At 34.9% G+C, this 13964-nt stretch overlaps 1 protein-coding gene across 2 annotated transcripts; it reads left to right on the plus strand.

The window, feature by feature from the left end:
• The first annotated feature begins 1340 nt into the window (after nt 1-1340).
• LOC125681252 (F-box only protein 38-like) lies at nt 1341-13440 on the plus strand. 2 transcript variants are annotated; one of them, XM_048921262.2, is made up of 13 exons: nt 1341-2238; nt 4112-4247; nt 4507-4637; nt 5124-5297; nt 5651-5804; nt 5949-7402; nt 8685-8797; nt 8901-9003; nt 9938-10128; nt 10626-10780; nt 11108-11199; nt 11704-11817; nt 13010-13440. In XM_048921262.2, the coding sequence occupies exons 1-13, from the start codon at nt 1407-1409 to the stop codon at nt 13189-13191; spliced, it is 3831 nt and encodes a 1276-aa protein (XP_048777219.1). In that variant the 5' UTR covers nt 1341-1406; the 3' UTR covers nt 13192-13440. The 2 variants fall into 2 exon arrangements, with proteins under 2 accessions (XP_048777219.1, XP_056012964.1); XM_056156989.1 differs by having other exon boundaries at nt 1366-2238; nt 10028-10128.
• The last annotated feature ends 524 nt before the right edge of the window (nt 13441-13964 follow it).

The following is a 13964-nucleotide window of genomic DNA, read 5'->3' on the forward strand; positions in this document are numbered from 1 at the left end:
CATTTGCTGTTACTAAAATACCTACTTGTACAATTTTACATACTATTTTGTACATGTATGTATGTATCATTTTTATATAAAATAGAAGAAAAAATCCAGAAACAATGAATTCATCTAGGACACTGTAAATATATGGTAACATAGCATCATCGCAAACCACGCCCAGTGTCTGTTTTACTTGAGGTAGGGTATAAGGTATGCACTCCTAGACTTAGTAAGCATGGCTAACGGCGATGCGATAGCCTAATACATGTATTTGGCTTTACCAGGTATTGTACCATAAACAAACCCAGCTATTGACGCATTTACATTTGCTGCGCAATATCATATTTATAGTACATAGTTGGTTTATACACTTTAGATTTGAGCTTTTTCTGCTATGATTTTTATACCATTACTTTCATGATGTAGATACTGTAATAGTTTAGAGGACAATTTCTATCTCAAGGCAAGAAACGTGAAAAACTCACATTATTGAATTTTGCTATTATTGTGTTGTCATGGCATCAATAACATGGTTAAACTACATCATTCAAAACTTGATGTATTCGTTTACTGGTCAATTTATTTGAAGAAATTAATGGGGAAAAAACAACAAAATAATAACAACAAAAAAGAAAGGGGAAAAAAAAGCATTTCTGTGATTCATGGGCTCACTTAGTTGTCATTGTCACTGTTAAAATTAGGTACACTGCCTAATTAAATCCTTGTCTTTTTATTTTTGATTTTTTTTTTCCATCTGTTTTGAAGGGTATTTTTTTTTTTAAAGAGAGTTACTGGTAGTCAAGTGTAAAATGTGTGTTAGAGGCCCTATTCTCCAGGAGGAGAGAAGGAACTAAGTCAAGTAAATCAAGTGTAACTTATGCGCTGCTCTACATTTGTAATATTTCAATGTCTATGTACATGCATAAAACAATAAATAACACCCAAAAATAGATGGCTGATAAACATTCAATTTGTGTTCAAAACAACAACACCCCCCAACCCCCGTTTCTAGCGTATATTTTTTCATAAATCTCACGTATAAATCGTTTTTATAAATGTTATATCACTGATCATAATAGATAATAATAACACTGCTAAGTTAAATATTTTGTGAAAAATGTAACAATGAATATTAAAATCATCGCAAGGGTGAGTGTCCACAAGGATCGACCTGTGTTTTCATCGTTTTTCAAAATTGGAAAAATACATGCAATAGATAATGTGGCTGTGTGAATCACTGTATTAATATTTACTTTAATCTAACAATTTGAATACACTCATCCATTTCTTCAACGAAGTGAAAATTCCTGTCTAACCTTTTAGCGATTGTGAAAATTCGGGATTGATATTCCCTTCATCATTTCCTATTTTACATTTCACATGTCATTTCCGGTAACAGCTGTCATTAGCCTAGACAAAAGATGAAAGGAAAAAGAAAAACAAGATGCATTCCAAGAGGAAACTCTGATGGCATGGAAACCGAAATTATGCGAATTGAAGGCGATAGAGATTATTTTCAGAGCCTCTCACTAGAAATCATTTGCCATATTCTTGGATATTTACCTCTAAGACATGTATTGAGGATGGATTGTATGAACCACAAACTCAGAGATGCTGTGTCTATGTATTTACGTATCCAGAAAGAGATTGATATGTCAGAGAGGGATATATATGGCTGGATGTGTGACACCTTGACTGACAGCACTCTTACAGTGTTCTTGAAGCGGTGTCATGATTTAGAAAGCCTGTACGGATTTCACCCAGGCTTTATGACCTTAAGACGCCAGCGTGGTGTTGACATGCTCACGCTCCCAGGAATCATCGATGCTCTTTCAGAATGCAAAAATCTGAAAGGAATTGAGATATCAGATGTTGTTCTTCTACATGCAATGATGGACTTCTTTCCACAATTGGAAATTCTCGGAACATTCAAAAATAGAAATGGAACATTTCCTATCAATTGTTCATCTTCTCTAACATTAGCAGAGAATGCAAAGATCACATCATTGCATCTTAATGGCATCGTGATTGAAAACCTCCCAAAAATGTACAACTTAAGGCACCTGCAGCTGCGATGGGTACATTTTCACGAGTCTAATCCATTTAATGAGTTTATGGCACCAAAATTGCAAACATTTGTCATGGCTCATTGTTCAGGGCCAGCCAGTGCAATAAAATATGTCCCACTTGTTGCAAGTCTTGCAAGTTCCAGGTACCTTTCAAGACTTGAGCTGCTACGTGTTCCATTTCTTGGTAAATATTGGTAAATGTATTATTTCCATGATTGCATATATTTAATGTTTTGCCATATAATGTACACAAGATGAAAGTCCAGAAGTTCAGAATGATATAGATCTCCACAAATAGATTAGGGCTGAAATGATATGCCCCACATCACGATACAATGCAAGTATTGCAATGCTTATGCCACGATTCAATACTTTCAATGTGATACAATTTACAGAAGAAACCAACAATGACATTGAAGAAAAAATTAATTACCAAAATTCAAAATCATAATTCTAAAAGAAAAATGTTTCCAAACTGCCAAACGGTAAGATGCCTGTTGGCTCTGTAGTTAAAACTGATGAAGTTCATTATTATTTTCGTCAACTTCAAGGCAAACAACAGTCTGAATATTATTTTGTCCCCAATGCAGGTAAAAATAATAAGTACAGGCCGAGTCTGATGTATTTTACTGAACCCGTTTGTAATGATCAAATCGAAAATCGAGGCATTGATTCGAGCGTTTATGTTGAACATTATTGATATTTCAGTGAATCGTTTAAGCCCTAAAATAGATACTATAGGTATTCAGCAGATTTTCCAAATAGATGTATACTAATACACTAATACGCCGGTTTCGAGATACGTCAGAGTTATTTCCCTTTGGAGAACTCTCGTACATAGTAATTAAGGCGCGAAAGAATTTGTTTACACGCGGGAGTGGGACATATATTCATCACAGCGTAAGTGAATGTACTCAGTAAGTTTCTCATACGCTGTTTGATAACCCGAATTCGACTGATACACAAACTAAGTAAGTGATAAGTATTTAGGGAATAATTAAATACATAGAATTCTTATCCTATCACGTTATTTCGCTGGTCATAAGTACCATATCCAAGATATTTCTTGCAAATATGACATTGTTTGTATGTTTCCACTTCGGTAAAACATTTCTTTCGATAGTATTTAGTATTTCCCACATTTACATATTTAAAGAGAAGCCGCTTTTATTACATTTCATCGTCTTTTTCGTTGGCTGTATATTCACTCTGTCCCACTTAGGAATTCAAAGTTCCACTAAATGCACCTCCTATACAGAAGAGTTCGTATCTCGAAACTGGCGTATTAATATGCATCATAACATGTATTTTTAATAGAGATAAATTAACGCAAGAGATTAATTGATCTGAGTTTGGGTGGGTTGATGAAAAGGATGGGGTGGGGTGGGGGATGAGATATTCATTAGAAGATTTTCACTGATTCTATGTAGGGCTGTAACGGTACCCGAAATAACCAAAAACCGCGGGTCATGTTTGGGTCTGGTTTGGTTCCATTTTTCCGTATTTCTGTTTGGGTTGGTTTTTAAAATAGAATCATGTCGTCAAAATTGTCAAAGGTGGCTGTATTTTGATCAATTGTTAAATGATGGCATTGTGGACAAAACTGTAAATAATGCTCCGAGCAATTATTGTGACAAAATACAATAAAGTTTTTTTATTTTAACTATATATTAGATTTTTAAAATAGTTAATATAGACCCAAACCGAAATACCCAAACTTGAAGTAAAAAATTTAGAACCGACCCGACCCGAAATTTTTTTGAACTGTGACGGCCCTAATTCTATTTGATTTGCCATTATCAGAAATATTTAATTTAACCATAATAAAATCTACTGTACCATTTCCTCAGAATGTTCTTTTCTGTTATTCATACTGTTTATAAATTGTGTAGTGGAATATACTGCATGTCAGGTTAGATGATTTCATCATGGAATTTGAAAAGTTTGACATAAATATTAAGATTATAACTCTGATGAATTCCTTGACCAGAGTGTTTGTTTATAAGAAAATAAGTTTTATAGAAAGGGGAACAAAACCTTGCAAAATCTATTTTCAGGAGGCTTGATTCACCATGTAGTGCAAGACAGTTGGCAAATGAATGCCTTTCGTCAGTTGCGTTGTATCAGATTTGGAGCATGTCGCCATGCTTTGGAAATGGATTTAGGTTTCCTCATCATTACTGCAGCCCAAAAGTAAATGAAACCACTGGAATATCCAATGTTTTTTTTAAATATTCATTTCTGTTTTTAATCTTATACAATTCAGTCGATGATATACAATATATAATATACTATATATTAAATACATACCTATATGCATTTTTGTATGTGAAACATATTCTCCTCTTTCCTACTGTCACAGTCAACATTACTAGTTTTATGACCCTGGAAGATATTTGTAAATTTTGAAATTGTAAAGAAGTAAAATATTCAAGGAAGGTTTGTTTTTCAGAGTAGAAGAAGTCAGTATCCAGCCATCTCTAACCAAAGATAACCTGTTTGTTGCATTAGTAATGGCTGATGTCACTTTTCCCTTGTTTTCTACATTACACCTAGGGTTTGTGGACTCCTTTCCAGCCCCAGGTAAATATGATATAGTGAACATACTGAATGAACACCCCCAGGTAATTATGATATAGTGAACATACTGAAGGGACATCCCCAGGTAATTATGATATAGTGAACATACTGAAGGGACATCCCCAGGTAATTATGATATAGTGAACATACTGAAGGGACATCCCCAGGTAATTATGATATAGTGAACATAATGAAGGGACATCCCCAGGTAATTATGATATAGTGAACATACTGAAGGGACATCCCCAGGTAATTATGATATAGTGAACACACTGAATGAACACCCCCAGGTAATTATGATATAGTGAACATACTGAATGAACACCCCCAGGTAATTATGATATAGTGAACATACTGAAAGGACACCCCCAGGTAATTATGATAAAGTGAACATACTGAAAGGATAAACCACATTTGCTACTTTGTACAAAACCTGAAAATCTGCAGTATATTTGTACTTGTATGTTAATTTTTGATTTTATCTTTTAGAAAAATGGGACAATGAGGATCTTATTGTGGAAGGTCTGGCTAATGTATCTGAAGCTCCAGCAGTTATCACAGACATTGGAATGAGGGCAATAGGTGTATGTTTACCCAGAATCAAGCATCTGGATGTCTATAACTGTCCCCATATACTGAGACCAACTCAATGGTTCACACAAGGTATTTAAAATAGAATTCATTGATAGATGAATACAACATGTTATGTTGTGCTCACACCACCCACTAAAACTCTCTCACAATGGAGATTTATACAATCCCTCATTTGTACAAGAGTGGGATTGAGAAATTCCACAGAGGCAGAAAAGTCATAGTCTAGGATAAGGCATTCACCAATTTCATTGTTCTTGTAGAAACATGTAGATGTACTATCAATTAGTTTGCACATTTACTTTCCTTAATTTGTGAACTGATTCATTTGTGAAGGGACCCTCGATCTGCTCTGCTATGCATTGAAATAGTACTTGCATGTGTTTGAACTAGTGTTGTTTAAATATTCTTGATTCTTCTTTTAGGATTGGCATGCTGGGAACAGCTGACAGACCTGACACTCAGAAGATGCCATGCTCTGAAGCTTGAGGATTTTTGTGAATTTATTTCTACTCTTTCATCCTTACAAACTCTCCATCTAGAACAAATGTTCAAGGAACCACCAAAAGGGTGCTCAAGGTAAGTTTTTAAGCTCATTATTCCAGATATTCTGTTTTTGATAGAAAAGGGTGTAATTTGGGCACCTACATATATAAAAATGTAAACAAATTCTGCTAAAAATGTAATTGTGTTAAATATCTTGAATTTTTTAACCATTCTCAGGGTTGGATTGAGTGCTGGAACAGGAATGGGACTCTCTTCTGCCATGCTAAATCAGCATTACCAGAATGCTCCTCCAGCAAACCCTGTAGTCAATAACAACAATGTACAGAATGATGGAGCCAATCAAAATGAAGGAGAGGATGCTGCTCCAGCCAATCAAAATAATGATGTGGATGATATCTCAGATAATCAGAACATTGAAAAGGAGGTAGAGAATGCTGACCTTGATGAAGAATTGGTTAAGATTGATGAAGCTAATCAAGGTGCTGTAGAACAGTTAGATGAAGCTTCAGATGAAAAACTGTCACAAAATAAAGAGAATGATAATTTCAGACAGAAGGGAAATAATAAAGATGACACAAATATGTTAGATGATGGTGTAAATGACATAAATGAGAAAAACAAAACAGACACTGTTTCCACTGGGATGGAGACTGTGGTTCTTTATCCTGGTAAAGATCACAAAGAAAAAGAGTGTGCTTACAGAGGACTCATCATAACAGAGTCTTCTAACTTTGATCAGGATACAAAAGAGTACAATCAACCTTGCATGCAGAACATTTCTGTGCCAGAGTCTGACATTTCTGATAAAAATGAGGAGATAATGGCCTCACCACCACCACCACCAACACTACAGATGACAGAGAATATGGAATCAGATTGTCAAGAAAATGAGAAACACCCTGCAGTGAATGAGAGTGGAGAATTTTCTGATGTCAAATCTAATCATGGAATAGATGACTCAACAAAAATTGATATTAAAATGGAGGATGCCACTAGCAGTCCTCAAATGCCCGAAGATACAACTACCAAACAATATGAAAACACAGGAAAGGCTTTGTTTTCAGCTACCTCTAGAATGAGGCCAACTAGAAGTTGTGTGAAGCGTCACAGACATCACGTTGACAAATCTGACAGACCACCGGATGACCAAGCACCACGAAACCACAATTCATCAGAGATGCCTTCTGCAAACAGGAAGAGATCGGCCACAAACCAGAATCTATCTGAAAGACCTGTAAGAGGATCTTGTTTAAATGAGGATGGTACTACCAAAGCTAAAGTTTTGAAGACAGACAATTTTCAATGCTCATTATGTTTGTGCCACCAATGTAAAAGTGAGAAACAGTACTCTTGTAGAAAAAGATCAAAAAGTCGGGGATCTGAAGGAAAGAGGAAGTCCACTTGTAATTGTGAGTGCCATAATGATAACAAAAGAAACAGATTGAGCAATCAAGGGGCTGAAGATGAAGGAAGTTGGAAGATTGAGATAGAAAACAGTGGCATGAATCACGCAGAGGATTGTGAAAAACAAGAATATGCTGAAACATGCCATGTGAAGAAGGAAGTGCATGTAGAAGAGGAAGTAGAAAAGGTTGACAAATCTTGTGAGGCCAAGCCAGAGGAAATCAGACAAACACTGTCAAGAACAGAGAATTCCAAGACGAGAAAAGGTGACTTTAGCTCACCTGACCCGAAGGCTCAAGTGAGCTTTTCTGATCAAAACTTTTTGTTGTCTGTCGTTGTCGTAAACTTTTCACATTTTCTCTTTCTTCTCCAGAACCACTGGGCCAATTTCAATCAAACTTGTTACACATCATCCATTGATGAAGGGGACACAAGTTTATTCAATTGAAGGGCCATGCCCCCTTCTAAAGGGAGATGATCACAGAAATGCAAAAATAGGGTTGGTCGTTTAAAAATCTTCTTTTCAAGAACCAGTGGACCATTTTTTACGGTAAGACCTTTCATGTGATGCAATGGTTTGTGACCTTGAGCTGGAAGTTTGACCTACTTCTAATGAAAATCTAACCTATACAATATGTCCTATCTTTCATATCTTGTATATATATTTCTTATGGCAAGACCTTTCATTTCATATCATGAGCTTTGACCTTGTGACCTTCAACTCAGAGTTTGACCTACTTTTAAGAAAACGTAACCTATTAAAGATATTTGGAACTACTTTAGGTGGAGCTTTCATATTTTGTATATAGATTCTTTATGATAAGACCTTGTACACAATGGTGTTTGATTATTTGGAGTTTGACCTACTTTTTAAAAAAATCCCTTACCTATTCAATATCTTCTGAACTACTTAAGGTAGGGCTTTCATATTTTGTATATAGGTTCTTTATGGCAAGACCTTATTATTTTGTGAAGTGTGACTTTGACCTGGAAGTTTGACTTACTTTAATAAAAACATTACCTATTTAATATCTCCTGAAGTATTTAAGATAGAGCTTTCATATTCTGTATATAGGTTTCTTATGGCAAGGTCTTCATATTATACCATGATCAATAACATTGTGACCTTGGTCTTATCCAGAATAGCATGAGAGTCATATTGGTTTTGAGGTATCTCTGTGTTATGTGAATTCATTTTCTGTTATGTTGTGATCCTTTGGGGCTAGGTTGGGGCCACACTATGGGGTAAAAAAATTTCATGGGAATAAAGATTGATAAAAAAAATCTTTTAAAATCACAATAGCTGAACAATGGCAGGGCCAAGGTGACTCAGAAGGGCAATGTGGCCCATGGGCCTCTTGTTATGAAACAAAAATAACTTTTTCAGGAAAAAAGATTTTGCTGCTTGCATCTTGAAAACATTTACCCAAAAATGAGAAATGTAATTAAATTTCCAGAATATATGAATAGCAAAATTTTTCCTAGAATTTTTTTTATTAAAAATAATTGTCATAAATTGAGTATCTGAAAGTTTCAGGCTTGTTTCAGGAAAGAAAGGAAGAAGACAACTAAAACAAGAACCTTATGAAGGTCCAAAGTCCAACATGAGAGATGAGTGCACAAGCACTGGAGATCCTGTTGTGGAGGAAGATCACATACAGGTAGCACTGTTTTATTCATCAGATAGCAGCATATTGCAATCGTATAGAGATATGAATGTATGCAAACTTAAGAAAGTCTAATCAACATCTGTTTTTATTTTAGATTCTGAAAATCAAATCGAGTTCTCTGATTTCACTCTCTCTGAACAATGTCGGAATCACTAGTTTGGTTCTGGATGAGTGCCCACAACTGAGTAAATTATCAGGTAAAATGCATCAAAACTTATAATGACATACGTACAGGGTTCCACATTTGTGCTCGTCACTTCCACTCCAACATGGACATTCTGATTATTCATTATGTTGCTCAAATAACTAATGGCTTCTGGGTTACAATATCCAAATAGATGTTACCTTTTTATTTTCTTTGTTTTGGTTTTTTTTTTTTTTTTTTTTGGTCTTTTTATTTATTTATTTTTTTTTTTTTTTTTTGATAACCAGAAAATCCCAAATTGTCTGATTTGACGTTTAGTATTTAAAACTCTACATCCAGTCCTCATTGTATTAAAAATATCAGGTGTTGAAAAGCCTTGTTTGAATGTAAAGAAGAAAAAAATGTAGAAATAGAAGAACAAGAGCATTTAAAGAAATAAGGAAAGCTGGTTGGTCATGGCTTGTCTTTGAAGAAAGGAAGATGAACTGCTTATTTTGTGAAAATGCTGGGGTTGTGCCCAATTTCTGTCAGGGTTTGACCTCATAAATATGATATTTAAGGTTGAGAGTCAGAGAACAAGTGCTGCTAAAGGTGAGAATGAGAAAGAAGTTGGAGAGAGAGTGAGTTTGAGGAGGAGACGAGAAATTAAATTGATTTGAAAATTGATTTATTCTTGTTTTATGCTGATATGTCGATATTTCAATCATATTCAGTGTCTTTCTATTGAAAGAGAATAGAATAAATATAAATGAATTTAAAAACCTTCATTTAGTAAATTTCATTTGGGCAACCTGAAACCTTTTTGATATCAATATCATGGTTGTCTGAATGGCAAGTTCTTATTCTATCAAGTGTCAACCCCTGAACATATACATATACATGTAAACTAGCCTGGTTACATGTATATGTCTGTTATTTAAATGATCTGTAGGGAAGGAAATGGTCTGAGAATGTGTATTTTAGATGATAATCCCCTTCTTTTGTAGGTCATGCATGCAGGGTTTTAAAGGAAGTGAAACTCAATGCTGTGCCAAAAATTCATAAAGTAGACTTTACTCATTGTGCGAAACTTTCAGAAGAGAGCCTGGCTTATGAAGTGGCACTTCAGGAGGAAACACTTGAAGATGGCCAGGTTCGAAGATATAACAAAGCCTTGTTTCTTAGGCCAATGCATCAGGTACGATATTTTACCCCCTGAAATACTGAAAGTATGTATAGAAAATGTACAAGTGGTAGCCAAGTTGTTTCTCATCAAAAATGTTTATTTGTCAAAAAGTACAGATTTAAGGCTAGATACTTTAGAGAATTACACCAGCACATTTTTAAATGATGGCAATTTCTGGTATGTGTATTTGAATGAAAGTTTGGCACACAGTCGATGATGAATCAATTTGCAAGTTAAATGGTGAATGACTTCATCCTTCATTCATATTTAATGATTTAGACAGACATGCATATACATTTATTTTGAACCATTACCAATTTAAAAGGTCACCAATGGACTTAAGATAGTAAAACACGCTTATAATGAATTCACACATTTTGCTAAGGGATATTTATTCCCTTTTGAGAGGAAAATAGCGAAAATTGTTTTGGATAATGAATTGTTTTTGGATGGCCCTGGAAGTTCACTATTATCGTGCTTTACTGTATTTTGAAAAAAAATTATTGTAGATTGATAAGAAGAACTTGGAGCACCTGCTGTTTTCCAGTCCTGATATTCATACCGATATTTGTATTATATATGATTATAATGACCAGGCCTGTAATAGCTCCTACAATCACATGAGAGTATTCACATGGGGAGAAGTTCTTACACCTTTAGCCAGGTAACATATTCTGGTATAAGATGAAAATTAATGACCTTTGAACTGTTAAATTGAGTGATCACCAGAATCATATGGTTTGATATTCACATCTCTGTGATAATCTTCTGGAGTTCCAATGTGTTAGTTTCTCCACATACTACATCAGCATGTAAATTTCTCACTTGCATGCAAATTACATCAGTGGATGGAGACTATGGAAATTAACATGGAATGTCATGCTATTAGGCAGTATATTTTTAATAAAATATGTTGTTTTCATATTTTCATTTTTATTTCAAATATACTGGATCACTGATTTCTGAAATCAACACATTTTATTATTTGCAGTGAGCTGATAGATGTGTACAGTTTTCCAGAATGGAGCAGAAAAGACTGGAAACCTCAGTATCCTTGGGGACGGGATATTTTCCGGATGTATGGTCAGTATAACTGTTATACAGTCTCCTTGGGATAAATTGAAATTCAGGGGGCCAGCTGATAATTTTCAATACATCGGAAGTTAAATAATGAAACAAAGTGGATCTTTTGTGTCCATTTCGAAAAAATAATTGTTTAATTTTGATCCTGATCAAATTAAACATATGAAAACCTGATCCAAATTAGTTATTGACAGATTTATCATATTTTAAACATATTGTACATGGAATAAAGTGAAGATGAATGAAGTTGGATTTGCTTGTATGAACAAGGCATTGATCAGTATGAAAATTGACAATACTGTGTTACTTTTGTAATCAGACGTGTTTTCCACTTCCATGTTGAAGTCAAACTCAGACAGTAATTATAATCAATGAACGGCAAGACTTCTAGGATTTAATTGTTATGAGGAAAACTTGGAGTCATAATGTTGCTTGTCTTCTAAGTTCCCTTTGATTTTTAAACATTATATATAAAATAGAAGGTCTATATTTATGCTCTTACAGAGAGAAATGGTAATCTTAGTCGTCATGAGATTGTCACCGACATGACTTTAATGAGGATTCTGAAGGAGAAGCCAAGGCTGCCAGAGAACCAGATTCACCGATTCGATCATGCACGTAAGTAAATCTCGAACAGGTTCATACATGTACATTACATGGGTCATAGGTGTTTATTTATCACCTATATCTGGGATTTTCATTGTATAATACATGTACCTATAAAAATTGGCTATTATGAAATATATACATATATATATATTATTGCATTTATTCTTGTGAAAGTTATGCCCACCTTTTGCTTTCATACATGTAACACACAATTTTGATGACTTGAAAAGTACCTTCTATTGGTAGAGCTAAACACCATATGTTTGGAAATTCAGATAACAAGGTAAAGCTATAAGTAATGAGAAAAGTCAAAAGCAACTACACATTTATGAACAATTTATTTTTACATCAATAATTCAAAACTAAAAAATAGCAAACGGTTGAAAGAGATTGGCAACTCTTGCCTGCAAAGCCATTTTTCTTTTATAGGAGTTTGTCTTAAGGAGGTACTCTATATCATCATAATGGCTGACTTCCTTTTAAAACATGGATGAATATATAAATATCAGCAATATTTCTCTATTCATTTCCAATTTCATTACCTCGCTGAGTAACTCAGTAGGTTAGCATGTCGACTGCAGATCACGGGTTCAAGACCAGCGGTGGTTTTATTTATTTTTTTCAGATTGCTTCAACTAAAACTGCATTTTTTGACTAAATAAAGTAAATTTGAAAGTTTTCAATTTCAAAATATTGTTGTGCATGTCCTCCACTTTTCATCCATATCAAATTTCTCTGGTGTAGCATACCTCCTTAAAATGAAAATCTGATGTATTTGTATTTTGCAAGATAAACACATGATACACAAGAAATACTTTACATGTGGATTTGCGGCATATGACAATACAGTTGAGTGTTGCCAATGTCCAATTGAAAGACATAGATTTAATTTGAAATAAATGGGTATTGAGTGAATGTGTGTGCAAGGCTGTCAAATTTTTAAAACTATTGTTAATTGATTTGTCCTAGAAATGTCCTATTTCATTTTTAAACATTCTATTTTTTGGGGAACCTATATTTTTGAAGCCAAAAGTTGTTATGACCCATGACATTACCAGTCAACAGGTATCTTGCTAGCTTGAAGTTGCAATGGTTGAATTAATTACTGTACCTTAAAAATGACAATTTTTCTAACCTCATCCTTGATTACTTTCGAGAAAAGTAAAATACTTGCAATAACCTGATTGTGTTGTTTTTAAAGGAGGAATATACTGTCCTAACACAAAGGGTCATTACAGTGCGTATGCAGCTTTGGACTCCATCATGGAGGAAATGGCCGACAAGTGGTGCACAGGGATGATGGTCAGACGACACAGTTGTGTTATTTATATCAACTTGAGTGACACTAATGGCAGTCCTACATATGATCCAGATTTTTCTTAACTGATTGTTTATCAGCATGCACATTCGTTGTCTGTTGCTGTTTGTTATCAAATGGAAATAAGCGGGGAAAATAGTAAAGCACAACTCGACATGAATTCTAGTAGTACATGTATTCATGACTGTAATATTCTGCTCAAACATGTTTACTGACAGATCTAAACCAAGATCTTTTCTACTTCCTTCTAATGACTAAGAGTTGGTAGGTTCATGTGTTTATGTATTATGAAAATAAATTCATTGGGATCAACATAGTGTTTTGATTTTTTCAGCTTCATTAGTTTAGGTTGCTAGATAATGTCCTGTTCTGTAGAGCTTGATTTTATCACGCAGCAGAAAGCGATTTTTTTGAACAGAAGTAGAAAGAAGACCACATTCAAGTCATTGTCAGAAACTGTCTCAGATGGATTTACTATCATCATCATCATCATCATCAACCGGTTTTGATTATACAGGCCATGTATTAATCCTCATGTCGAGGGTGTGGCCTGTCTGTCTGTCGAGAGCGAAGTCTTCCTCTCCATGCATGGCAATCCAGTGGGTTGGTAAAGTCCATGTCAAGGGCTACACGATCATGCTTCACGAGTTCGTCCCAAGAAAGCTTTGGTCTGCCTTGGTCCGCTGTGCTACAATGTTCATGCATCTGACCTGCACTATTCATTATATATGTATGGGGGACCTCCGTGGCTGAGTGGTTGGAGCATCGCACTCAAAATCACACGGCCTCTCACCTCTGGTTGGCACGGGTTCGAATCCCGCTCGTGCCGGTAAGTGAG

Source organism: Ostrea edulis, chromosome 2 (genome assembly GCF_947568905.1).
Source record: "Ostrea edulis chromosome 2, xbOstEdul1.1, whole genome shotgun sequence".
NCBI classification, from domain to species: Eukaryota; Metazoa; Mollusca; class Bivalvia; order Ostreida; family Ostreidae; genus Ostrea; species Ostrea edulis.